Source organism: Apiospora phragmitis, assembly GCF_038363925.1.
Source record: "Apiospora phragmitis strain CBS 135458 chromosome Unknown utg000010l:1.0-9815664.0:1.0-9183399.0, whole genome shotgun sequence".
NCBI lineage: Eukaryota > Fungi > Ascomycota > Sordariomycetes > Amphisphaeriales > Apiosporaceae > Apiospora > Apiospora phragmitis.
The window spans coordinates 8,066,452-8,092,791 of record NW_027117409.1 but is presented as its reverse complement, the minus strand read 5'-3'; the positions used below and the strand labels follow the sequence as shown (position 1 = coordinate 8,092,791).

Genomic DNA, 26,340 nt, shown 5'->3' with positions numbered 1-26,340 from the left:
CGCGTGCGCGGGTCTTGCATCACAACTTATACACGCTCCTTATTCCTACGTGCTGCAACCCACTCACTTGTTCAGCTCGTACTTTACTTTAGTTGTCCATGCCATTGTCACTGGCGCTTCTTTCGATCTTCTTTTTTCCATCATACCTTCCGTGTTGGATATCTTGAAATCTTCTTGCATCGCAACTGTCTGTCCACTCCATACACACATATCCTTTCACTTACACCTTCCCACACCACATTACACTACACGCATACCACAATGCCTGCAGCTGTAAAGCGCCAACCGGCGTCCACCAGATCCAAGGCCACGCCTGCCAAGAAGTCGGGCTCTGCCAACATCACGAGCTTCACCCGCACCACCAAGAATGCCGGAAATAACGATCTCAAGAAGAACGTCACTCCCGCAGTCAAACCCGCAGTAAAGCTTGCTGCTCTCACATCCGAGTCGCGTAAACGCAAAGCCGTCGCTCCCGCAGACGACGACAACTCCTCTTCAGCCGACGAGACCCCAATCAAGAAAGTCGCACTTATCCCAACACCATTGAAGTCGGTCGAGACGCCACAGAAGCGTGGACGCGGCCGTCCGGCCAAGAAGGCACGCGCAGCACCCGCACCCCTCAAGCGCGCCAGAAGCCCGAGTGTGTCCGATTCGGATGCATCTTCCGTCAACACAGACAAGCTTTTCAAGAGACTCCGACTCGAGTCCTCGCCATTACGCAGCTCATCACCGCTCACTGCAGACACATCTGCTGCTGAACCTGACTTCGAGCCAGCACCATCCTCAGAGCGCGGTCTCCCCAGCGAGATCATCAGTTTGATCAACCTCCACAGCTCCTTCTTGAAGACCCTCACCCTCCACTACGCACACAATGGCACCAATGTCCCGGTTGATCTTCGCAGCTTGTGTCCCAACATTGCACGGGCCTGGGGCAAGAAGGCTGTGACAGAAAACGACATCCGCATCTGTCTCGGAGTTCAGAACATGACGGCCAGCCTCTTGACGCTTTCAAACTACGGACGCGGGAAAATCTGCCTCGAAGTTGATTCCTCCAAGCTCCCTGGCGGCCATCTGAACGAGAAGGAGCTCAACCGAGACTACCACAACAAGATGGAACAGCTCTGGCGCCGCTTTACCGCCCATGGAGAGACCGACACCCTCCGATTCACCAACAGCCTCCCCAAGGCCCCGATCACCATCTGCGACTCCGTGGCCAAGGCAGCACCCGTCCTGGCCAAGGGACAGAAGCGTCTGGAGGAGCTGAAGCAGGGCATCGCGATGAAGAAACAAGAAAAAGACGCCAAGCCCGCAGCCGCCGCGGCCGCTGCCAACTCCCTCACCAACCCGGACGGCTCCAAGATGAGCCTGCTGGACCGCATCCGCCACAAGCAGCTGGCCAAGGCCTCTCTGCCCGCCGACCTCTCGCCGGCCGAACTGGAACGCCGCGCCGCCCTGCACCGCGTCGCCGAGGTCACGTCGCTGCTTGGCATGCTGAGCCGGTCGAGCGCCGGAGGCAGCCAGGGCCGCATCTCCTTCACCATGACGGTCGTGCTCGAGAAGCTCAAGGACTCCTTCCGCATGGGCATCTCGCGCGAGGAGGGCGCCGTCTGCATCCGCATCCTGGCGCAGGAGGTCGCTCCCGAATGGATCCGCGTTGTCACCATCGGGGAGCGGGAGAACGTCGTCATCGAGGCGAGTCGACAGCTGAGCAAGGTCGAGGCCGAGAGACGGGTGCAGGCTATCATCGCCAAACAGTAAGGGGGGAGCTGGTTGGTTATGTTGGGTTGATAGGTGGAAGGATGGATGAATGTACGAACTTGGAGGAGGAGGATGTGTATACTGATTGGGGCTCGTCACTTTTCTGTCTACTGTTTTTGAAAGCCTGCTCTCATCGTGGCATTTGCGAGGTGTTTGGGATACCATGGGAACTACTACCCCTGTTTGATTAGCATCGCAAAGGCGCACCCCCAAGACCATTGGACTTGTCACATGATGTCGAAGACCCGAATTTGAATCATAATAATGATGATCACACAATGGACATTGTACTTGCACATACGAAAAAAGGGGTTGCCAGTGACGCCATGTCTATTCTCTCTGAAAGACTAGAACGTAGAAATCCGGGATACATCTATGCTCCCAGATCTGTGTCATAACAAAAGTAGCAAAGAGCTACGCCATAATCCTGAAGGCCATCGTTCTGGTGGTCTCCGCCGCAGGACTGATTCTTTTTTTGGTTGCTTCCTGCCTCTATTGAGCATGCGTGTTTCCTCTCGCACACTTCTCGCACACTCTCTAGCAACGCCGCCTCCCCTTCATATACATCGTAAAAAGGCACCGTTGTCTCTCGTCTTTGTCTCCTAACTGAGTAGGTAGGTAGCTAGCTAAAAACCAGCCAACCCAACATTTACGCCTTCTTCTTGAACAGGGGCTCGCCGATGTTGGAGCCGCGGAGCTTGATCTTGAGGACGCGCTCCATGGCGCCCAGGACCTTTTGGTCCGGGGCGGCGGTGCCGCGCTCGAAGTCGGCGACGACGGTCGGGGTGGTGTTGCAGCGCGTCGCGAGGTCCTTCTGCGTCATCTTGGGCTCCTGGGCCTGCCGCGCCTGCGAGATGACGGTGCCGACCTCCTTGCCGACCGTCGTGGGCTTGATGATGTCGTCGCTGCGGTCCACCTTGGTGAGGCGCTGGCCTTCGACGCCGGGCTTGGTGGCCTGTGATGATTTATAAAATTAGCATGCTGTGTTTTCTTCTTCTTCCTTTGGGGTAGTAATAGTATGGGTCATTTTCTATCCGTGCATAGGGGCAATATGTGGTGAGGGTGCTGCTCATTGCAGATGTCGCCAACCCGAGAGTGATAGCCCACCACCCCCCACATTTTGCCCCTCTGCGGGCGTCATACACCACCCAATGGTAGGCGGGTGCATAGAGGGCTGGCATGGAGGAATGGGTTTGGAGATCAATCAACTTACAGCGTTGCCGGCACCAAACTTCTTCTCGGTGTTGATGGAACCACCGGCTCGACGGGCAGCGTTCAGGGCAGCGTTTCCTCGGACGACGGTCTCTCGCTGGCTGGCACCGGAGCGCGCCTTGCTACCAATCTTGGTGACTTGATCCCAGTCGTCAGACATCTTGGCGAGTATTTGGATTTTGTGTTGAGGTGATGCTTTTTGTCGTTGTTTATGCGTCGAGGCGGGTGGGAATCAACGGTTATGCTGAATTGGTGTCGTTATTGGTGTTGTCGCGTGAGGTTGGGTGGAAATGGTAAAAGTAGATGACAACTTTCTTCGGCGGACGGAAGTGGAAGTCGATGGAATTGGCGGGCGCCTTTATGACGGTATGAAGTGGGCTGGGCTGCTGAAGGGTCCAGAGGAAGTTTCCCAGCTGGCCTTCGCCGGGCTGACTCAATCAATCAGTCCTCGAGTCTTCGGCCAGGCTGCTTATTGCCGATGGGGCTAATGTGAGGCTAGGTACCTAAAGCAGCCACCGGGCAAACTGTGGCGTAATTCGGTCTTGGGTCAGATTGGAAACAGCCGATGCTACGCTACAGAAGTACGTGCCCTTCCAGTCACACGAGGGGGATGTCCGTACGGGCTTGATGATGCTTTATATTTTAACGGGACTTCAAAAAACATTGACGACAAACAACCTGTTGGCTCTTCGTTGCTTTGGTTCTCTACCATCTATCTGCGTGCAGGCATGAAGTGATTTGATGTTAACGTCTGGAATTACTCTTTGTTTCGTTTGGTGGGGTAGCTGAGGACAGACAGAGTCAAGGATCTTGGCAGATGGACGTCCTACCGGGAATGCCGTGGCATATCCTTCTCGTGAAGTGTGCTGCCGCATTGGGTATTTACATGGGGTATGGTGGCCTTCATGATGCCTTCATCCTCTCCATCTTTGCCATATGGAGGTACCATGGACGGCTACTGGAGTTTCTTCTGGCCAGTAACATCAGCCAAGCAGTATTGCTCAAGCTAGCTGTGACCGTATTGGCTGCGTACCTGGTTATCCAGGTTACCAGGCCTTTTCTTGGCATCAACCGTCAACCCTCGGGATGGGATGGCCCAACCAAACCTTTGCTGATTCCATGCCGGACTACTCATGCCCGGTTCTTCCCAAAGAAACATGCTTTCTCTAACTCGTACCTCATGATCGGATTCCCTGTGGGCTGGGAAGGTGTCGCTGGCGGCATGATTTCTACAGGCTCACAGAAGAAGGGCTGGTACCAGGTTGATGCAGCAGACTACCTTGAGAGAGGACATGGCCATCTTGGTCTAAGAGGGAAGCTTGACGCCCATTTGACCTCTCAAGTAAGGAAGAATCCCATAAAGTAGCCAAGAATCCCAGCTAACATGTGTGTAGGGTATCAAACCAGCAGACTATCCATATGCCTACCTAGTCACAGCCGCCAAGTTCTTGGGATATCAGTTCAATCCAGTCTCCTTCTGGTATCTGTACTCTTCGAAGAAGGACCTAACAACAATCGTCCTTGAAGTCAATAACACATTTGGCGAAAGACACATGTATTTCGTGACTGCCGATGAGGTCACCAACGAGCTGGAAGATATCACTGCTGGATTAGAGGCCTCGGGTGCAGATTACTCTGCAAAAGGCGGCATCCCGTCAGCTAACCATAAGCTGCAGCAGAGAGTCATCCCAAAGGATTTCCATGTTTCCCCTTTCAACTCGAGGAAGGGCGCGTACTCTCTGATCGCGCATGACCCCTTTTCTCCGTTTTTGGAAGGGACTGGGAAAATCAACAACACCATCACCCTAAACTCATCGAAGGAGCACGCCAAAATGGTTGCCCGAGTTTTCTCGGAAGGAGATGCGATAGACCCCACTGCCATGAGTAACTGGCAAAAGGTCAAATTCCTGGCAGCATGGTGGTGGGTTGGCCTTGTGACTTTCCCACGCATCGTGAAAGAAGCTGGGGTGCTTTTCTTCCAGCGAAAGCTTCACGTCTGGTATCGACCAGAGCCACGGAAGCGGAGCATTGCGCGCCAAGCAGATGAAATTGAGACCGGACTTGAAGAGTTCTTTAGAAGGTACTTGCGATATCTCGTGCGGCAATGTCCTGCTCCGATGACCATTCGCTATATTCCTAGCGGTATAGCAGGCGCGGGCATTGAGACAATGACTAACGCTGACCCTGGGGCTCCCGGAGACGAACAGACCATGGAGCTCAAGGTCTTGACGCCCGTATTTTATACACGATTCGTATATTATGCTCATGACCTCGAGGCCCTGTTCTGTGAACTCAACGATAATTGTACCATATCAATATCTCGGCCCGACTTGCTCCCCAAGCTCCTGTTCAAGAAGCCGTCTCCCCCTCTGGACCTGCAGAACGTGTTTGAATATGGCCAGTTCAAGTTGATCCAGCGCTTGCGTCAAAGGCCTGAACGTATCGAACAGCCAATGACCTCGGCACAGACCCCGACCAAGGAAGCCACGCACTTGAAACAAGATATCCGGGATTTCAGACCATCGGCCATGGATGGATTTGTCATGTCCTCCGAGGAGCCATATGCAAGACGGGCATACCGGTCTTTGGTGCTTGGACGATTTATCGCAGACAGGCTTGCCCTCGGAGATATGGGTATACTGAGCCTGGAGCTTTTCGTTCTGAAGGCATGCATGGCTTGGGTGGTGACCATGTGAGGGGCACTTGAGCGTTGGCTCTGTATATGTCTCTACCGACTTCATTATCAACAATCCATGCGCTCATCAGCCTAAGAACTCGGACATGGCTTAGATGTTGTCAATGGGGATGACAACCCTCTGTGTTGGACAGCTTTCTCTACTTAGGTCACACTATATCCCCCTGAGGCAGGACTCAGGGATGGCTTAAGATGACGAACACGACATTATGCACTCTGAGCGTTATCAGCAGGGCTGATTATGTGGTCGGCGTATATATCTACCAAGTATATATCAACTCACTCACTTTTAGAGTGTTTTATTAGATGTCAGCTTTTCGAATACTCTGAATTAAACATATCGTACTAGTCAAGACCCCTATTCGTACACGCCGAATGCACCCTACAGTGGACATGTGCTTGGACGTTCTTGGCGGCCAGAATAGGTTGGATAATCGCTGGTATTTCCCATTATACAATATTTCTATCTCATATCAGAATCTTTTGTCTAAAGTTCATCACGCTCGTGGCCGGTATCTGGTATCGGCTTCTCGGGCCTGCCACTGTCCTTGTGCAGGTCCACACCGATCTTGCCTCGCCACTTCTCCCAAGTGGCCCAGAAGTCCTTCTCCACGCCACTTTCTAGTTGGTCTGGCAAGACCACAGTGTATTCGACATAGAGCTTGCCGAACTGGGTCTCGTGATAGACCGAGTCTCCGTCTTCGTGCCAAAGGGGCATGCCCTCACCCTCTACGGTATCGACCTGGCCCGGCTGCACGACCTGGCCGCGTTTGCGACCGAGCCGGACAATATGACCGTCTAGATGTGTGATGTTCCGCGTCCAGTCGCCCATCCACGCTTCCCTAAGCGAGAGCACCTCCCGCCAAAACAGATCGTTGCCTCTACGTCTAAAGAAGACACCGTCCACATGCTCAGGGTTATCAAGCTCCAGATCGGGCTCCTTCTCCGTCAGAGTGACGACGAGATCGCCGGCAACATAGTCGGGGCTGGCGTCAGCCTCGTTCTCGTAGACAATCTTGGAATCGCGGGCGGCACCACGCTCGATCTTAATAGCAACGGTCGTGGGCTTGCGCAGGACCCGGTTGCCGTTGCACACGGGGCACTTGTGCTTGATCGTCTTGCCGCGACCGCCGCAGGCGTCGCACTGGGTCTGGATCTGCTGGAACATGCCGGGCGCCAGCTGATGCTTAATGATGCGGATGCCGTGGCCGCCGCAGTGCTGGCAGACGTCGACGACGCCGTCGCGGGAGCCGCTGCCGTCGCACTCCTCGCAGATCTGCTGCTTGTCCCACTGGAACTCGGTGTCGCGGCCGTTGTAGAAGTCGCGCAGGGACACGCCGATCTTAACCTCCACGCTGTGCCCGCGCGGCTGGCCTCGCTGGTAGTGGCCACCGCCGCCGAAGAAGCGGCTGAACAGGTCGAAGGGGTCGTGGTGGTGGCCGCCGCCCTGCTGCCGCTGCTTCAGGCCCTCGTGGCCGTACTGGTCGTAGATCTTGCGCGAATCGGCGTCGATCAGGGCCTCGTAGGCCTCGGAGACCTCGACGAACTTCTCATGGGCGGTGTCATCGCCTCTGAACAGGGGCGCGAGGTTAGTTTGGTGTGCAAACATGGGTCAAGATAAGACGTATATGCGCAAACGGGCGGGCAGGGGAGAGTGCTTACGGGTTCTTATCCGGGTGATACTTTTTGCTGAGTTGGCGGTAGGCAGACTTGATCTGCTTGTCGCTGGCTTGTTTATTGATGCCGAGAACCTTGTAGTAGTCCTCGGCGCAGAGGGCCAGCTGCAAGAAGGCCAGCAGGAGCAGCCAGGCTGCTCCATGCAATAACATGTTGGCGGCACTGGGCCAGAAACGTGTAAATGTCGAACTCGAACCCGCACCCAGTAGCTAAGTAAATAGAAGCTGGCGCAATAAGAGTGCAGCAATAAAACTGAATTGGAAGGGTGTTTCCTTGGGGTAGAAGTAGAAAAGCAGTGGGGAGGTCGTTTGTCTGAACGAGTGTGGTTCTGGATATTCCTCTCAATGTTCAATACAGCTGGAGGGTTGACGAGTGCCACCGTGTTACTTGCATGTAAGAGGTAAGTACGTACAGAAGCTACATGTACGGATAGGGAAATTTCTTGATAAGATAAACTCAAGTGGTCCCTTCCGTGCTCTTGGCATACATGCAGGTTAGTAATAAACTGGGCTATTATTTGATTGGCTGTGTCTTACATTCCTCACATGCAAGTACAAGTCTTGGATCATCCCTTCAATGAGTGCCCAGTCTTGCCCTGAGGTCTGTTTGCTATATTGATGATATGCCCCAAATATGATTGCAAACTTACCAGTTGCTGTGTATAAGAGCAGCCAGGTGATCATCTTCACCCATAAATCGGGTAATCCTTCCATTGGTGTTTGACTGCCTCAGTGTGGGTGTGCAGGTGCAGACAGCAAACCTGCATCTCTGAGATAAGCTTGGGCCCCATTATTTGTCTTGGGGTGCTATTAATGCTAGCCAAATGTTTCGCAGTTACCAGCTTGCTGCCTTCAGGCCCCCCGTATTGATTGAGACGTCAACATCTAATCCGCCCAACAACCTCATCAAAATGAGTAAACGATACACCTTCGTCCCTATGGACGACGAGGAGGTTGGTCCTCAGAAGGTCGAGAAGAAGAGAAGCAAACATCGCCATCGCGATGATCGGGACAAGCATCGAGACCGAGACCGAGACCAAGATAAAGAACGTCACTCCCGCCCTTCCAGGTACGACCGGAGCCTCTCCCCGAGGAATTCTCGGAGCAACAAATCCAAGACCCTCAGGCGGCGCGACCGCGATTCCGACGTGGATGACCGGTGGGGTGATGAGGAGCCTGCATCAGACGACGGAGGATCTGACGAGGAACCCGAGTTCCCAGAGTCTGAATCGAAGCGAGTGAAACTGAGCCACGACGATCGCCATGATGATGACGACGCAGACCTCTCCGACACGGCTCGCGATAGGAAAGAAGCAGACGAGTTCGCCAAACGTCTCAAGGCAAGGGACGATGGCAAATCCAAGGTCGTCGAGGACAGGTCATCTGGAAAGGAAAGCAAAGCGATGGTAGAACGACGCCGCATCGCAGACGATGCTGCAGCTAGGCGAGCCGCCATGCCTGACCTTCGCGAACGTTCGCGCCAGGAATACCTGAAAAAGCGGGAAACAGAACGACTTGCGCTTTTGCGCAAGCAGGTTGCGGACGAGCAGGCCGAGTTGAGGAGTGGCGCACGACTTTCCGACAAAGAAAGAGCCGAGTTTGGCAAGAACTTGGAAATCCTCCGCCTGGCAGAAGAGCGATTGAAGATCGACGATCACCGCGATGGCTACTACATGCCCGATGACTACATCACGGAGAAGGGCAAAATCGACCGCAAAAAGAAAGAGGAGGCTCTGTACAAGCGCTACGTCGATAAGGACGAGTACGGTCAGGAGAAGTTTGTGACTGAACACGAGGAATGGGAGCGAGAACAAACCCAGAAGGCCAAGGCGCAAATCAACCGCGCTGAGAGGCAATACGAGGGCGACTATTCCCTTATTATGGACGAAGAGCAGTATATCAACTGGAGTCTAGATTCTACTCTGGCTGGGGAGGGCAAGCAGTTGACCAAAGAACAGCGCTTTCTTGATGCCCAGATTGATGCAGCAGAGAAGAAGGCTCTTTCCATCCAGGAGACTCGGAAAAGCTTACCTATCGCGGCTTACCGGGACGAGTTTATTGCTGCCATCAACGAGTACCAGATTCTCGTTATCGTCGGTGAGACTGGAAGTGGAAAGACAACACAGTTGCCACAGTACTTGCATGAGGCTGGCTTCACCAAAGATGGCAAGAAGGTGGGCTGCACGCAACCACGTCGTGTGGCAGCCATGAGCGTTGCCGCCCGTGTTGCCGAGGAAATGGGCTCCAAAGTCGGCAACGAGGTCGGTTACTCGATCCGTTTTGAAGACAATACAAGCGACAAAACCATTTTGAAGTACATGACTGATGGTATGTTACTTCGCGAGTTCATGACGGAGCCAGATTTGGCGGGCTATTCCGCATTGATGATCGACGAGGCCCACGAGCGTACCGTACATACGGATATTCTCCTGGCATTGGTGAAGGATCTTTCACGAGAACGGCCGGATCTCAAACTTCTCATCTCCTCGGCCACCATGAATGCTGAGAAGTTCGCCAAATACTTTGATGATGCTCCCATTTTCAACATCCCGGGAAGAAGATACCCGGTCGACATCTACTACACCCCGGCGCCCGAGGCGAACTACCTGGCTGCAGCCATCACTACTGTTTTCCAAATTCACACCACCCAGGGCAAAGGAGACATCCTTGTGTTCCTTACTGGCCAGGACGAAATCGATGCAGCAGAACAAGAATTGACAGAGACGGCGCGGAAGCTTGGCAATCGCGTCAAGGAGCTCGTAGTGTGTCCGATCTACGCAAACCTCCCTTCCGAACTCCAAGCCAAGATTTTCGAACCTACCCCTGATGGCGCACGCAAAGTGGTCCTGGCAACGAATATTGCTGAAACAAGTCTGACCATTGATGGTATCGTATATGTCATCGACCCTGGATACGTGAAGGAAAACGTGTTTAACCCGGCTACGGGTATGTCTAACCTTGTCGTCGTGCCGTGCTCGCGAGCCTCGGCGAATCAGCGCAGTGGTCGTGCTGGACGTGTTGGCCCAGGCAAATGTTTCCGCCTTTACACAAAATATGCCTATATGAACGAAATGGACGAGTCAACAACGCCCGAGATCCAACGGACCAATTTGAATAGTATCGTGCTACTTTTGAAGTCTCTGGGCATCAATCAGCTTCTGGAATTCGAGTTTATGGATCCACCACCTACAGAATCTCTAATCGGGGCATTGAACCAGCTGTTTGCTCTGCAAGCACTCAACCACAAAGGTGAGCTCACCAAGGTTGGGCGTCAGATGGCCGAGTTCCCTACAGAACCGATGTTGGCAAAGGCTGTCTTGGCTGCCGACAAGTTCGGCTGTGTGGAAGAGGTACTGTCCATTGTGTCGATGTTGAGCGAAGCATCGGCGCTGTTCTTCAGGCCAAAGGACAAGAAGATCCACGCTGACAGCGCCCGTAACCGGTTTACTGTCAAGGAAGGTGGCGATCATCTCACTCTGCTCAACATCTGGAACCAATGGGTTGACAGTGACTTTTCGCCCATCTGGTCTCGTGAGAACTTCTTGCAGCAGCGGTCTCTTACCCGGGCACGTGATGTTCGCGACCAGCTGTCGAAGCTTTGCGAACGAGTCGAAGTCGCTTCGTCAAGCTGCGGTGCTGCCAATATTGACCCCATCAAGAAGGCGCTCACAGCTGGCTTCTTCCCCAACGCAGCACGACTGCAGCGAAGCGGGGATGCTTATCGGACCGTCAAAAATAACACGACCGTTTTCATCCATCCCAGCTCCGTTCTCATGGGTTCGGATCCACCGGAGAAAATGGTCATTTACTTCGAATTGGTGCAGACCACCAAGGAGTACATGCGATCCTGTCTGCCCATCAAACCGCAATGGCTGAACGAAGTCGCGCCTCACTTCCACAAGAAGAAAGACGTTGAGGAATTGGAACAGCGCAAAATGCCCAAGCAAAGGCAATGATGTATTGGGGTGTAGAGTTACGAACATCTAATGAGACTGATTATATTCCTTACCGAGCTTTTCACCTTGAGACCGGAGAGAATCAGATGCAGATGGCTAACCTGCGTTGGTGTGCCGACCAACCACTTGCATACTCAACCTTCCTGCGCCTCAAGCGAGCATCGCGAAATTACTCTTTCCCGATAAACACCTTTGCGGCATCCCATTCCGAAATTCAGTAAGAGATATGTCGCTGCCTAATCCGCGCCGCATCCATGGGGTGGTGGCTTGTACAGAATTGGCTAACCGACCGCTTCATGGACGGGATTGAGTACCGTTCAGGGACAAAACATCGCGTGTTGGGCCGTGGAGGACTACTGTATTGGGATTAGGAAATTATATAGAAACCAGCCGCTCACGCCATTGACGTCCGAGATCAATACTTATTAATAGCTTCTGCTGCCCGCCCTTTGGCGCAAGCAACCTTATCACATTATTAGTGACTTATATCGTCAATAACACTTGGCGACGTCAAAGACATATTGAGGCTTAATCACCACATTAAACGCATCCGCCCACGATGAGAACCGCAACCCTGGCCTCGGCCGCCCTCCTTGCGGCGCGTCCGATCCTCGCGTCCGACCTCATCCCCGTAGCCGCCCGCGCCGACGGCAGCGACGACGCCTACATCCAGAAGGTGTGCAACCCGCCGGGCCCCAAGGACGGCTTCGCCCCGGGCGAAGTGCCGCCCTGCATCTCCATCGACAGCATCGCCAACGCGTGCCAGCCCAGCGGCAGCTCCCCGCTCGCGCTCGAGGCCCACGCTCAATGCATGTGCGGCGGCTCTTATTTTAGCGACTACCTGGGCTGCCAGAAGTGCCTACTGCTGCACGGCGCTCGCTCCGAGCGCGACAACACCTACTGGTCCTCGGTGTTGGCTGTCGCCTCGAGCGCGCTCTGCATTGGCACTCCGACCGCCAGCTTCCAGGAGATCTTCGAGTCCGCCGGCGCTTCGGTCGTCGGCCCCACGGTGGGCGGCACGGCTTCGAGTGACGCCAAGAGCGGCGAGACGGCCGTCAGTCTCTACTTCACGGCCAAGATGTCCCAGGGGCCCGGGCCCGTCACGGGCAGTGCTACGGGCGCTACGGCCACGGCTACGACGGTGACGCCCGAGGAGACGGGAACGGGGTCAGGGACGTCAGGGACGTCGGGAGGAGCGTCCAAGACGACGGGTGGTAGCGGCAGTAGTGGTAGTGAAACGGGTGCTGCTGCTACCGAAGGCAGCGATGATGCGACGGTGACGGCGACGGGTTCCTCGACTACGCCCACGGGTAACGTCGCGGCGCCTACTGGTGTGGCGGGCGCCAAGGGCCTGATGGTGGCGATGGCGGGTGGTGCGTTGGTGGCTGCGTTGTAAACCGCGAAAGAAGCTGATGGAGTGTGTAACTTGTGTGTTTGATGAGCTACGTGTGAAATAAGGAGCTACTATACTTACGAGTCTATAATGAAGATAATGATGTTGCGTAACTCGTATCGTGAGTGTGCAAACTGGTCGTAACAAGACGCAACCAACTAGGCCATTCTTCAGAGATGGTTGAACTTGGTGGTATTGTAATTCATAGTCGAGCTACTACTGTACTTTTCGCATCCTCCCACCTTTTGCGAACTCCTTCCGTCAACGCCGCTTGGGAAGACCCTCTTGGGCTGCTAAGTTCATATATCCCGAAGCATCCCCATGCCACCCAAATCGACTTTCACTAAGCCTCTAAACCCACAGGTATTATCAAACGAGAAAAAGTCGGGTTTAGTTTACTCGGGCATGTTCTTGAAGGGCTTCTCCAGGTGCTCCTGGCAGAAAGGCAGCTTGGAGATGGTCCAGATCTCGGTGTCCTGAGCAATCGCGGATGAGTATCAGCCATTGAAATATTTTCATGGCGAAAGAAGGATATCCACGCTTGGATGAATGACAAGAAAAGGAATGGGGATGGGGAAGATTGATAGAGAACAAAACTTACGGGCTTGAGCTTCTTCTTGTCCTCGGTGCTGAGGGTGCCGGCCTTGACGGCGATGATCTCGGGCGCGGCGTCGGGGTCGTGGGCGATGGGGGAGCCGCACTCGGGGCAGAAGACGCGGTGGACGGCGTTGCCCGAGGAGCCCTTGCCGGCGAAGGACTTGGTGGTGCCGTCGATCTTGAGCTTGTCCTTGGGCACGACGACGACGAGCGAGTAGGTGCTGCCCGACTGGCGCTGGCAGTCGTCGCAGTGGTCGTAGGCCACGATCAGGGGCTCGGCGTCGACCGTGTACTTGACGGCGCCGCAGAGGCAGTGGCCGGAGAGACCCATTGTGTTATGTGGTTTGTTTGGAGGGGTGGGATAGATGATACTGAGTCAGAGGTTTGTTTGTTGTAACAAGACAGGCTGATGGGTTGTTACGAGGATGTGGGAATGTATGTTTCTATATAGTCGTATGTTCGAAAAAGGGAAGAAGAGGGGTTATGAGGCAAGGGGAGGTAAAGCTGCTGCACGTTTATCTACTAACCTAGACTACAGCTGCTTGACAAGCCATCATAGGTGGCAGGTGGGGAGTATGCTCGCCCTGTTATGACATCTATTCGGACCAAATATGCATATATCAGCCCCGGAAAGTGGATGGCGGAAACTCAATGAAACGCCATATTTGGAGTATTTGGAATCTGGCCAAGTCCATTGACATATGGACCTTCCTCTTCGATTCCTGTCTTGAACCCTGAGTGACCCTTCCAAGACAGGACAGCGTGGCATTCATTTACAGCAAGCAGTCATGGCTGAGAGCTATCCGGTTTCCTCTTACAGGTGTGCAGTGCACCTTGTGTTCGGCTGAGATCACCGCGTCCTCCCAAGTAGGGTCCCAGGGTCCCTCGATGACGATAGTGGGGGCGCTGATAGCGGGGTAGTGCTAAGGGTCGTCGCAATAGCAGCAATAGTAGTCCCGAGCAAGCTACGTAAAACTCGACAGCTCACGCGAACTCAAGCTCCTGCTTGAGCTGCCTCTCTTTCTTCCTGGCTGGCTTCAGCCGTAACTTTGACCAAACACATAGACAGACACTGTCTGAGCATCGGGTTCTCTCAATGGCTTTGTTTCTTATTCCTGCAAGCACATCACATGGCATCCACATACTATTTGTTCTGGATAACGATGCAGTTTGTCTTGCTTCGGCTGGGCCCCAGCCATCCGACAAGTTTATTGAGCATCATCGGATTGGAGGGGTAAACTTCTCAAGAGCAGGGGGGAGCTCCTCTAGTATGAATATAATAGGGTCTTGTTGCCAAGGGGATTTATTTCAGGATCTTTCCCGTTGATCTACAGGACGATGTGGCGCTTTATTTGTCATTGGATCCCAGTCGGTATCGTGGTGGCAGGTGGTGTGGTATTCGTAAGTCGGTCTCCCGCCCGTTCGAAGATTTCGATCTGTTCTCTCGCCCGCTTTGAGTCTAGCACTTCCGAGCTGGTGTGGCTAGCGGTGCGAAACATGCATGAGAGAGAGGGCCAGACTCCATTGACCCCATTCTCCTCAAGTCAAGTATTTGGAATTCCGGTGTTTGCTGCGGCTTGCATACATAGATAGATAGGAGGCTTGTCCTTCTAGTCGGTTGTACCGAGAAGAAGTGGCCTGTCGTCAATACTCAGAAGAGTCGGTGAGTGAATCCAGGGAGTATCAGGCAATTCAACATCAAGACATATGCCATACCAAACTCATCCGTCCGCCGACCTTTACTGCCCAGAAACTAAAGCCGAGAGATATGCGTGGGGGTTTTGCTTCTTCACGATGAGCAGGAGTAATCCCGCCAGTGTCATTGCAAATGCTCGTTCATGACTTCCCACTCGGCTTAGATGACTACGGGCTTGGACAACGAAGGACAAAAACTGGATGCCTGGATTGACAAATTCCCACCATCTGTCTTTCCATAACAACACACATAACTCTGGCGGGAAGTGCAACAATATCATGGTCGGTAGTACTGGTTCTCTCATCAACCTCTCGAGGGACAAATTGACAAACACAGGTGGTCGCTACTCGTAGTCGTTGAAAGGTAGCAGGGCTTCCTCCGTATAGAGGTGCTTATCGCTGTCACAGACTTCTTCACACGCAACACACCAAGCCTTCGGTTGAAAAGGAAGGATTGCTATGAGAAAGCTCATAATATCTGCCTTGCCGCGCCGCTCCGTGCCGCGCAAGAAGCCGCAGCCGATCCAGTCTCGCATAGGGAACGACCACCAGAGTGTCTCTTGTTGCACGATATCAAACAGTAGACTCGGTTTCTTGCGTTGGTGCTTAAGGTGACGTCCAAATATCCGGTCCGGTTTCCGGCTCGGTTGCCGGCTGTCGGCTTGTGCGCACGGGGTTGTCTCCCGAATGCCAACCCCTGAATTCGACACATGGGCGAGGTAAACGTAGTGGGCTATTACGCTGCTACAAAGCAAAACACCATGGGAACTCGAGCTGGTTGGTTCATAAGTCTACACAATGTAGTAACGGTCTCGTCCACGCCTCTCCTTAACATTGGGCCACACAAAGCGTGGTGTATGATATTATTGGTCAAGCAGAAGACATTGGAATCATTCAATCCACGGTGATATATGTTCATATAAGAGTTTCGGCGATAATGTCATTCATATACAGAATCACGTCACGGGGCCCGCAACCCGATAACGGAGCCGATTGCCAAGATCGGGCCAAAACTTGAGGGGCACCCCGTTCAACCTAGCCATTCAACAACGGCGCCTATTGTGCTACGTAAACGTATTTGATGGCCGATATGAAGAAGAACTACTGACCCGTTCACCGAGCCCAAGAATACCTACTGACTATCACATGGGAGTGGGGTTGTACGGAAGCAGATGAACTACATGTAGTCAACTACGCCTTACAGAGGACATGCGAAGACATCTATAACAGTCTCGATTGATCATAGGCATCTAAGGACATACACAACGACGCACATAAGAGCACGGCATTATCATTGAAGTGTTGAGGGATAGAGAGGCAACCAAATTTTACTTACTCGAAAAACCCACCAAAGTCCAGTTCGGATATAGTGCTCGTATACCATCCATCATGGCAGGAGATACCAAGGCCGGCTCTGCTGCTACTGAGCCTGAGCTGGTCGAAGGAATGGCTCACCAGAGCCCTCTGGAGGAGACGGATCAGGGCAAGGAGACCACCAGACTGGCAACAAGATTGCAACACCTTTCTCTCTCGGCCCAAACCATCCACGCCGATGATTTCTTGAGCTCGCACCAGGCAGTCGCACCGCCTATGCATGTTTCGACTACGTTTCGCTATAGCGATAACCCAGACGAGCTCTCGCCGTGGCACAACCCAAATGTACGGCCATCACTCGGTACATACCAACCTAATCACTGTGCTAACAAGAGCTCCACAGCCGGCCAATGTCCACGACTCGCACGTCTACTCGCGCGCGAGCGCGCCCAACTCGGCCCGCATGGAGGCGATCCTGACCTCGATCCTGCGCGGTCCGGCGCTGACGTACTCGTCCGGGCTGGCGGCCTTCCACGCGATGCTGGTGCACCTGAACCCGAAGCGCGTCGCCATCGGGGGCGGTTACCACGGCTGCCACGGCGTCCTCGCGCTCCTGGCCAAGCTCACGGGGCTCCGGCAGCTGGACCTCGACTGCGCCGATACCGAGCTGGGCCCCGGCGATGTGCTGCACGTCGAGACGCCGCTCAACCCCTTCGGCACGGCCCGCAACCTGGCCTTCTACGCCGCGAAAGCCCGCCGCGTCGGTTGTTATTTGACCGTCGACGCCACCTTCGCGCCGCCGCCGCTGCAGGACCCCTTCGCCTTCGGCGCCGACCTCGTCATGCACTCGGGCACCAAGTACTTCGGCGGCCACAGCGACATGCTGTGCGGCGTCCTGGCCGTGGCGCCGCGGCACGCCGCCGCGATGCTGCAGCCGCTGAAGGAGGAGCGTCTCGTGCTCGGCTCGACGCTCGGCAACTTCGAGGGCTGGCTCGGGATCCGCAGCCTGCGCACGCTCGAGGTCCGCGTCAAGAAGCAGGCGCGCGACGCCGAGCAGCTGGTCGCGTGGCTCTCGGCCGAGGCCCGCAAGGAGGGCAGCGCCGTCGCCAAGGTCGTGGCCGAGGTGACGCACTCGAGCCTGCAGACCAAGGATCTCGAAGGCGGGCCCGAGAACAGCTGGCTCTTGAAGCAGATGCCCAACGGGTTCAACCCGGTCTTCGCCTTCCTGACCCACGACGAGACGCAGGCCAAGACGTTGCCCAGCAAGCTGCAGCTCTTCCACCACGCGACGAGCCTGGGCGGCGTCGAGAGCCTCATCGAGTGGCGCCACATGTCGGACTCGATGTGCGACCGGCGGCTGCTGCGCGTCAGCGTCGGGCTCGAGGGGTGGGAGGACCTCAAGGGTGATCTGGAGCAGGCGTTTGAGGAGCTGGCCAAGAGCAAATAAGAGAGGAGATATGAAACTGTAAAACATACTACCCAAGTACCATAGTAACTAATTTGCTCATAGGAGATTGTATATTAGAGCAAGTTCTAGAGTATGCCCAATAAGGTACTAAACACTTCAACCTCAGCGCTGCTTGCTTGATATACGCGCACCTCATTTACACTTTATATTCGGCATGAGTAGCATACAGATAAGCAAAAGTCTATAGTCCCCATAACCTAAGACGGACGTGAAATCTCTGACTACAAGAGCGTTGTTTTTACACCTGGAAATTTCCGATATTTTATCAACTCTATGTTCTTGCCCAAACTCGTCTCTCTCGTTGAAGCCGTCGAAGTCGTGTAGTAGTAACACTTGGGCGCCATACCAAAATACCACAACTGAATGAACAATATCCATCATCATCAAAGATGCCATATACCCCGCCAGTAACAAGCGAAATAGTGTCGCCGTTTGCGGCTACGCGGGAAAACCTCCACGGAAAACGCTCAAGCTAGTAGTATCCCCTAGCTATGGCCGGCCCTCCTCAGCAGCTCCGACACGGTGACCGCCTGGTACCCCCGCGCCTTCATCTCCTTGAGCACGGTGCGCAGCATGGGCGCGGTCCAGGGGCGGCGGTCGTGGCAGATGATGATGGCGCCCGGGCGCAGCATGCTCAGGATGTGCCGGGCGTTGACAGAGGGGTACTGGATCTGGGGGTCGTGCGGGTAGATGCTGCCGAGCACGAGGCGGTAGCCCAGCCGGTCGACGAGCCGGCGCATGCGGTCGCTGAAGAAGCCCGAGCCGGGCCGGAAGTACTGCGGCGGCAGCTGTTCGCTGCCGGCCTCACGGTACGCAGCGCCGATCTTGTCGCGCACCGTCTCGATCTGCGCCGTCAGCTCCGCGTCGCTCAGCGCCCGCGACGGCTCGTCGTGCATCGCGTGGTTGCCGAGCTCGTGGCCGCCGCGCACGACGTCGGCGAGGATCTCCTCGCGGCCGGAGACCTGGCCGCCGATAGTGAAGAAGGTGGCCTGCGCGTCGTAGGTCCGGAGCACGGACAGGATCTCCTCCGTGTGCTCCGAGGGCGCGTCGTCGATGGTCAGGGCGATGATCTTGTTTTCCGGCCGGCGGGGGTCCGCCACGTCCACCTCCCAGAGCACGTCGGGCCACCGCCGCGCGAAGTACCGGATCAGCAGCCGCGGCGGCTTGTAGATGACGTAGAAGGGCACCACGAGCACCAGCAGCAGCACCAGCAGCGCCACCAGCGTCGTCATCCTGCGCCGCCGCGCCCGTCGCCGCAGTTTGGGCGGGAGGCGGAAGACTGCGGGGAGGCGCACCATCTAGCGCGGGGCGGATGAACGGAGGAGGTGGGTAGGAGGGAAGGGCCGAAGGCGGTCACGTTCACATCGTCCGAACGCCCAATGGCGTTTTGCTTTCTTCTTCTTCTCCTTTCCTGTTCTCGTCCGGGGGTATGTACGCGCACCCTTGGCGAAAATCGAGCCGATCGAGGGAGGGAGGACGACGGGAGGACGGGAGGGGGAGCAGCCGGCCGTTTGTCGGTGCGAAACACAGCGGGTGGTTCTTAGGTTTGATGGCGGCTTCGCTCGTGGTCCGATTTCTTCAAGATCGCCCTAGGGGGGTCGTCGTAGCTAGGTGTCGTTCTGTCCCGCTTCATACCGCGGCAAACAGAAAGTTTCTCCTTGTTTCTGATCTTGGCGTGTGATACTGTAGCTGCGAAGGTTTGGATGCCGGGTGGTAAATGTCCACTGTCCCCCTGACCGTCAATGCATGGAAGAGGCTGAGAGAGGCTCTGATTGCGAGGGAGCTAAAATTAGGCTCTCTCTCTTTATTAGGGTAGCAGCAGCACTGACTGCACGGGAGCACCTACGCAAACCGCCTTTTTAGTGGAGGGACATGGGACGGGACGTTTCCTGGAAATCAACCCCTACCCGCGACGCGTCAGAGCTAAATTGAATTCGTCCATCTCATGTCAATCAGTCGGGATCCTAAAGATAGGACAGAACAGTTCACACAAACTGGCATCGTGGCTCAGTTGTTTATGCGAACTGGGATATCCAGATGGACCAAGGTGGTATTGTGTTTGTTTGTTTGCATTCGACGTCGCATTGAAAGGGGTTGGCTGTGGCTAGTTTGGAGGACTCGGATATGGCTTCTGCGCGCGTGCATTTTGGCGCATACTTCGGCATGCGGCCCTTCTCGTGATCCCTTGACAGAAAGTTCAGTGAGGTTATCATGTACCACTATCGCCAAGGGCCATATATTCTTTTCAAATATGCACCCATCAGGCTACATTAGGCATTGTTTCAAGTGCTGCGCGCGAACGACTGTAATAGGCAGGGCCTGCTGCTGCTGCTGCTGCTGGGCCCCTGTGAGGTACCTACATGTACTTATGGCCAATATTGGACAAGATACCGTACAACTAACCACACCAAGCTCTACATATATACAATAACTGATGGGCTCACTCTGTGTTTTCTATGCACATATGTACTTAAACAAGGCGCTAGACCTTAAGCGATTGAGTGACTGATTTAAAGCTCTCTACGGCATCACAAGGACCTGACTGCCTCAGGGAGGATACCGAGCTGCTAGACAAACGAACAAACAATAAACGACCGACCAATGCTGCTGGGGACCTAATCTTCTGATCTACATGGCGTGCGCTGCTGCTGCTGAATTGAATTGCACTGATTTGTGTTGACAGAACGAACCCCATAGATCAGATCGTCAACGTCATGATCATGGCACCACGGGAACGGACGATCCGAACCAATGCGGGGGACGACATCCGCTCCCCCTTGCTGCTTGCTGCTTGCGTGCCTTCCGAGCTCGGTGCAAACTCGGTGCAAACTACCACAGCTGAGGCGGGGATGAAATCCTGCAGCATGTACAAGTAGCAATCTTCCAAAGTACAAACAACAACCCAATTCCCACTTCCTAGAGTATCTCGGTAGTTGGCCGAAAGTGTGAACCTAGTTGGTGCCTATCTGTGCTTTTATCCCAGCAACCTCGTTTATGTAGAACAGTACCTTGAAGTCCCTGGAATTGTGTGGAGCCCATACTCCACATTGCTGCTGTTGAACATGGCTCCTCTAGGCGTTGCAATCATTGGTGGAGGTATCTTCGTGAAGGAAGAGCACTTGGTATATGCCGACCCTATACAGATTGAGTATGCGAAATGCTTTCATTGTCACTGACTATCTGCTCTAGCCCGCTGTTCTGGCTTGTCCCCAGCTGTCATTGAAGGCCATCTGGAGCCGATCCATCAAGTCGGCTCAAGAGACCGCAAAGCTCATTCCCGGAGATGCTTCCGCCTCAGTGGACCTCTATTCTTCGGACTCCGGGGACGGTAAATCCTTCGAAGATGTCCTGAAACGGACCGATATCACCGGGCTGATCATGGCCTTGCCTATCACGGAGCAGCCGGCGTACATCGAGAAGGCTCTGGCGGCCGGCAAGCATGTCCTCGCCGAGAAGCCGATTGCGAAAGACGTCGAGACGGCCAAACAGCTCATCGCCAAATCCCAGAAGCTCTCGGCCGAGACCAAGGCGAGCCTCTCGATCGCCGAGAACTTCCGGTTCATCCAAGGCTACACCTACGGCGCTGAGCAGGTCAAGCAACTCGGGAAAGTGAGCGGCTTCGTCGTAAGGGTGAGCTGGAGCATGCAGACAGATAACAAATACCTCAATACAGCATGGCGGGCCAAGCCCGAGTATCAGGGCGGAATGCTCCTAGATGCTGGTGTCCATTTCACGTCGGCGCTCAGAAAGCTGCTGGGCCCGGAGAATGCAGTCGACAGCGTCATTGCCCATACTTCGTTGATCCAGAGCTACCTGCCACCGGTAGACTCGATCAACGCGGTTCTCAAGACCAAGTCCAACGTTGTCGGCTCCTTCATCTTCTCTGTCGGGACAACGCTGAGCGCCTTCGACTTCTTGATCGCCTGTGAGAAGGGTAGCGTTCAAGCGGAAGGGGGCAAAGTTGTGACTACTCGGGGCGCCGGGCAGGATGCTACTCGGGAGGAGAAGACATTCGAGAAGTCGAACGGTGTCAAGGAGGAGGTCAGCGCTTGGGCCGAGTCCATGGCGTCTGGGACCCCAAATCCACAGCAGGCACCGGAGATGGCACTTGCAGATCTGGAACTGCTCGAGATGATGTTGACGAGTGGAGACAAGGAGGGTGCGCGCCAGAGGCTGGAGCTGCAGCACTATGTCTAAGAAGTTCCAGAACAGAAAGTCCAATTCAAGAGATGTTGATACGCCCCCAAGCCTAGAGCTTGCTAGATTCACCTTTCGCCACGAGAAGTTTCTGAAGTCCTTGTCGTAGTTCGTCGTTCATTCCGCTGGCGTTAGGCCGCAAAGTTGACCGGTCCACAAAGACGTGGACGAACTCGCCGACGGCTTTCACCCCGTCCACGTTCTTCTCGAAGAGGCCGACTTCGTACGTCACGCTGGACTTGCCAAGCTTGTTTACGCGCAGGCATAGCTCTGCGACCTTGGGAAAAGATATGGCCGAGAAGTAGTCGCAGTGGGTGTGTGCCATCAATGGATGTTGCGCTGACGTCGGCGGCTTGAGTCCGCAGTGCTCCATCAGGTAGGTGTTGATTACCGAGTCAAAACTTCAGGGGTTTTGTTAGTAGTGTCCCGGTGGTAGTTAATCACTTGGGAAGCTAGTAAGTAGCCTTACAGAAAATTGTAGACGGAATTATTCATATGATCGTACATGTCATTGTCCGCCCTGGCAATTCATGAGCAACAGAATGCATGCGGTTCCTGACCGGGGCTTCTTTACCACCGTGTCCGGTATTCTAGCAGATAGGGATAATCTTCCCTTGATCGCTGTCGGAGTTGATCTGACGTAGACATATCTTTAAACGAAGGGTCTTGGAATCTACACTGAAATCGGAAATCTCAGCGTTTGTACTGATCAGTGGTATGATGAATTAAAAAAAGGTCTCTCAAAAAGCATTAAGCAATATCAAATGCCCTTCAATGCCTCGGACAAGACATGATGAGGAGCCGAGGCGTTGTTGGAGTGGAGGGACCTGATTGCAGATGACGGCAGCTGCCAGATTGCCGGGTACCCCATCACTGCATGTACCCAGGTACTCGTTAATGCTTCAAGTTCATTCTGCCGTAGGAGCCCGCCAAAAATGAGAGAGCCTCAAGCCCAATATCTGTGACTCTTAGCAAGTGGAATTTGTAGTCACTTCGATCAGATCCTCTCTATCGAGCCTTGCGCGCATGGGATCAGCTGCAGCAGCCCTTATTCGGACACTTACAATTCCAATCAGTCGCTGCAGTCAGATTCTGCGTCTTACGATGGGATCACTTGGACCGGATGCGCCCATGGTGTCAGGGCCTGCGGGTACGCCACCTGCTGCGACTTCAGCCGCGAAGAACAAGAACAAAAAAGCCAAACCTAGACTCACAGGCAAGCAAATGGAACTTTTGGGTCCCATGTTGGACACCGAAATATGGCCACGCCCCTATTATATCGAAGACGGCCTGCGCCGGCTTGCCCCTTATAATTACACCTACAACACTTGGTGCAAGGAACGCTGGAGGGGGCGACAACTTCTAGAAGTCTTTGATAGTGAGTTTCGGGACCGTCCACTGCCGTATTACAAGGCGGCTATGGAGTCTGGCAAGATTCTCGTGAACGGGAAGCCAGCTATGCCAGACCACGTTCTGAAGAATGGGGATTTGGTTTCTCACAAAATACACCGTCACGAGCCGCCAGTCACGGGAGAGCCAATCGGTATTATATTCGAAGATGATGATATGATTGTCATCAACAAACCTTCGGGCATTCCCGTCCACCCAGCAGGAAGATACAACTTTAACTCGGTCGTTGAAATCATGAAGGAAGATCGCGGCCGTGATTGGACTGCATATCCTTGCAATCGGCTGGACAGGCTCACCAGCGGCATCATGTTTGTAGCGAAAAGTGCACAAGATGCTGAGCGTCTAGGCGCCCAGATTCGAGACAGAAGCGTTCGCAAAGAATATATCGCCAGGGTCATAGGCAACTTTCCCGATGGTGAGGTGGTCTGCGATCAACCAATTCTCCAGATATCGCCCAAGCTGGGACTCAACCGTGTGAGGGCAAATGGAAAGGAGGCACGAACTGTGTTCAAGAAGCTTGCATACTACCCACCGGAGGTGTCGTCTTCCGACGCTACAGTCGATGCAACTCAGCTTTCTTCGGGTACCAAAGAAGACGGGGGGAAGCCATGGATGGACAAAGAAGGGTATTCAATTGTGCGGTGTCTTCCAGTGACTGGTAGAACCCATCAGCTCCGAGTTCATCTACAGCACCTGGGGCACCCAATCCAAAACGATCCAATCTACGCAAACCAGCGCGTATGGGGCATCAGCCTGGGGCGTGACGACCCTGACGCCAAAGAGAACACAGATGACGATATAGTAACCAGACTGAACCGCATGGGCAAGGAAGAGGTGGCCGATGCAGTGGCCTACCACGACGAGATGGTAGATGAGTACTACAAAAGGAAGGCCGAGAAGATGTCCGGTGAACTTTGCGAACTTTGCGATACTCCTCTATACACCGACCCTGGAGAGCAGGAGCTCTGTCTGTGGCTACACAGTCTTCGTTATGAGGACGCTGGGGGCGCTTGGAGATATGTCAGTCCGCTTCCCAAATGGGCTCTACCACCGGCCGGGACCAGCGGCCCGACGGAGGTTGGAAGTATTGATGCCCTCGTCGAGGCAGTGAAAGACGACCCCGAGATGGCTTGATAGTGTGTCCATTATATCCAGCCGTGCTCTGTATGGCAGCTATGGCCCACCATGGGATGGATGCTGGCTCCCCTGAGAGCTTTCGCCAACCCGGATCCTGGGTTTGCCAGATAAGCTCCGCGAATTAGACCCAGAAGGATCCCGCAAGCATTTCCAATAGGACATACATACACAACTTTCTACCAGCGTGACCGTTCGTCTACGACTAAATCTGGGCCAAGCACGGATCGAAACTGGCGCAACGGTATAAAGTTTTTCTGTGCAGCTCTCGAAGACGCGAAGAACAACATCGGGCCTACTAGTACAGAGGTGTAGGCTTCGCCACTCACGAGAAGACTGCGGGCACGAAACTTTATTGCCGTAGTCCGCAACGGCGAGATTGGCTAATGCGCCACGTGCGGTTTCAAAATTTGATGCCGCCGCGAAGTCATGCTGACGATAACCGAATTCATCGATCATCCAAAGGTGCAACTCGCGTCAGTATAGGTACTTGGAAGTACTGGGTCTCTGATGATTGATGGCGTTTCTTCGCAGAAAACGTGTTCGTTCAGGGATGTTGCCTCTCGTCTACGGGACATGCGTCTGCCGAGTACACCGTCTTTAGTTTTCTTCTCCCAGGCGATGTTGTACAGAATCGAGGGCTTTTTGTGAGACATGCATCTGTCAGATATATCTCTCAGAAGGCTTCGACGAGGTCTAGCACCTGCATTTGCATGCCCAAGGCCGATTTGACTGCAGATATGGGCAGGAGGAAAGTCACACGGCGATCAAACTACCTTGGATAGAGAGAAGGATTGCACACGAATCCGAGATGCTACCATCTTAAGCATTACCGCATCTCTTTCGGACACAAACCTCGGCCTTAGTTGCGTGCAGCGTTTTAATCAGGTGACGACAGATCGTGAAACGTGGCTAACATGTTTCTCCTGACGAAGCTTCAAGCGCATGAGTTACAAGTGATGAACTGTAGAGAGAGCACCGCTCAAACTGCGGGGTTCCTGCTTCAGTGCTTCAGTGCTTCCCCTTACCACAGCGTCCATGGAGCGTCCTTGATGAGAGCATCCATCCGTGATCATTTCACTGACCACTGACCACGGATCAGGGGTCTCTTCCGCCAATCGGTCTTGTGGGGGTTTCCCAGCAAGCAATGTCCAAACGGCGACCCACTAATAAGTACCTGTAGCAGCTAGCAGTTTAGCAGTTAGCAGTTAGTAGCAGCAGCAGCAGCAGCACTAGAAACGACAACTAGACAGACACCATTGCATTATTTCTCTCACGCACAGCACAGCACTCATGTATCCGCCATGTTTATTAGGATGCTTGGACTGCATAGCACGTACATAATATCATTTTTTTTTTCTTTCTATCATCGATCCCAGCACTTCCCAGCGCCCCGCCACCCCTCGGAGGAGACATCGGGGGCCCCAAACCTGGACTAAGAGCACTAGCGTAAACTCTATTTGCGCAGCCTACCCAAGCCTACCCCAAGGTACTGGAAAAAGCAAGGCACCCCTGTTCTTGAGCCAAGCTGCTTTAAGGTAAGCACAAGTGGGAGAAGTGGGAAGCAACTCTCTGTGTGTCTGCAAAGTCAAGGTCTGCATGGCGGATGGATGGAGAAAATTGGCGGTACCTTGTACCGGAAATAAGTGGCTGCTGTACGGCTCGGCAGAATACTGGCAAGAGGAGGAGGTTATGTAATGAGGACAGGACCGGCGGTGGCTTGAATACCTGCCTCGCCCTCACAGCATGGAACCTATCTGCCACCAGAGAAGGGAGGCAGTGGGAGTAGAACCTCTACAAGGTCAGGTCAGAGGGAGTTATGCAGCAAAGGAACG

At 54.1% G+C, this 26,340-nt stretch overlaps 12 protein-coding genes across 12 annotated transcripts; 7 read left to right on the top strand and 5 right to left on the bottom strand.

Moving 5' to 3' along the window:
* Positions 1–261: 261 nt before the first annotated feature.
* PG994_012236 (uncharacterized protein) lies at positions 262–1,758 on the top strand (the record flags this gene model as incomplete). The annotated part of the gene is made up of 1 exon (XM_066863645.1): positions 262–1,758. The coding sequence occupies one exon, from the start codon at positions 262–264 to the stop codon at positions 1,756–1,758; it is 1,497 nt and encodes a 498-aa protein (XP_066712755.1).
* Positions 1,759–2,407: 649 nt separating this feature from the next.
* PG994_012235 (multi protein-bridging factor 1) lies at positions 2,408–3,130 on the bottom strand (the record flags this gene model as incomplete). Its single annotated transcript, XM_066863644.1, has 2 exons — positions 2,408–2,713; positions 2,972–3,130. The coding sequence occupies 2 exons, from the start codon at positions 3,128–3,130 to the stop codon at positions 2,408–2,410; spliced, it is 465 nt and encodes a 154-aa protein (XP_066712754.1).
* Positions 3,131–3,805: 675 nt separating this feature from the next.
* Positions 3,806–5,666, top strand: PG994_012234 (uncharacterized protein; the record flags this gene model as incomplete). The annotated part of the gene is made up of 2 exons (XM_066863643.1): positions 3,806–4,312; positions 4,365–5,666. 2 exons carry the CDS (start codon positions 3,806–3,808, stop codon positions 5,664–5,666), a joined length of 1,809 nt encoding a protein of 602 aa, XP_066712753.1.
* A 486-nt stretch (positions 5,667–6,152) lies between these two features.
* PG994_012233 (DnaJ domain-containing protein) lies at positions 6,153–7,494 on the bottom strand (the record flags this gene model as incomplete). The annotated part of the gene is made up of 2 exons (XM_066863642.1): positions 6,153–7,236; positions 7,328–7,494. The coding sequence occupies 2 exons, from the start codon at positions 7,492–7,494 to the stop codon at positions 6,153–6,155; spliced, it is 1,251 nt and encodes a 416-aa protein (XP_066712752.1).
* A 758-nt stretch (positions 7,495–8,252) lies between these two features.
* Positions 8,253–11,297, top strand: PG994_012232 (ATP-dependent RNA helicase DHX8; the record flags this gene model as incomplete). Its single annotated transcript, XM_066863641.1, has 1 exon — positions 8,253–11,297. One exon carries the CDS (start codon positions 8,253–8,255, stop codon positions 11,295–11,297), a length of 3,045 nt encoding a protein of 1,014 aa, XP_066712751.1.
* A 559-nt stretch (positions 11,298–11,856) lies between these two features.
* On the top strand, positions 11,857–12,693 carry PG994_012231 (uncharacterized protein; the record flags this gene model as incomplete). Its single annotated transcript, XM_066863640.1, has 1 exon — positions 11,857–12,693. One exon carries the CDS (start codon positions 11,857–11,859, stop codon positions 12,691–12,693), a length of 837 nt encoding a protein of 278 aa, XP_066712750.1.
* Positions 12,694–13,085: 392 nt separating this feature from the next.
* PG994_012230 (uncharacterized protein) lies at positions 13,086–13,618 on the bottom strand (the record flags this gene model as incomplete). Its single annotated transcript, XM_066863639.1, has 2 exons — positions 13,086–13,166; positions 13,292–13,618. 2 exons carry the CDS (start codon positions 13,616–13,618, stop codon positions 13,086–13,088), a joined length of 408 nt encoding a protein of 135 aa, XP_066712749.1.
* Positions 13,619–16,371: 2,753 nt separating this feature from the next.
* PG994_012229 (cystathionine beta-lyase) lies at positions 16,372–17,743 on the top strand (the record flags this gene model as incomplete). The annotated part of the gene is made up of 2 exons (XM_066863638.1): positions 16,372–16,641; positions 16,700–17,743. 2 exons carry the CDS (start codon positions 16,372–16,374, stop codon positions 17,741–17,743), a joined length of 1,314 nt encoding a protein of 437 aa, XP_066712748.1.
* Positions 17,744–18,249: 506 nt separating this feature from the next.
* Positions 18,250–19,062, bottom strand: PG994_012228 (carbohydrate esterase family 4 protein; the record flags this gene model as incomplete). Its single annotated transcript, XM_066863637.1, has 1 exon — positions 18,250–19,062. One exon carries the CDS (start codon positions 19,060–19,062, stop codon positions 18,250–18,252), a length of 813 nt encoding a protein of 270 aa, XP_066712747.1.
* A 1,764-nt stretch (positions 19,063–20,826) lies between these two features.
* Positions 20,827–21,961, top strand: PG994_012227 (uncharacterized protein; the record flags this gene model as incomplete). The annotated part of the gene is made up of 2 exons (XM_066863636.1): positions 20,827–20,886; positions 20,954–21,961. 2 exons carry the CDS (start codon positions 20,827–20,829, stop codon positions 21,959–21,961), a joined length of 1,068 nt encoding a protein of 355 aa, XP_066712746.1.
* A 52-nt stretch (positions 21,962–22,013) lies between these two features.
* PG994_012226 (uncharacterized protein) lies at positions 22,014–22,609 on the bottom strand (the record flags this gene model as incomplete). The annotated part of the gene is made up of 3 exons (XM_066863635.1): positions 22,014–22,362; positions 22,431–22,481; positions 22,536–22,609. 3 exons carry the CDS (start codon positions 22,607–22,609, stop codon positions 22,014–22,016), a joined length of 474 nt encoding a protein of 157 aa, XP_066712745.1.
* Positions 22,610–23,065: 456 nt separating this feature from the next.
* PG994_012225 (uncharacterized protein) lies at positions 23,066–24,505 on the top strand (the record flags this gene model as incomplete). The annotated part of the gene is made up of 1 exon (XM_066863634.1): positions 23,066–24,505. The coding sequence occupies one exon, from the start codon at positions 23,066–23,068 to the stop codon at positions 24,503–24,505; it is 1,440 nt and encodes a 479-aa protein (XP_066712744.1).
* Between the last annotated feature and the right edge of the window lie 1,835 nt (positions 24,506–26,340).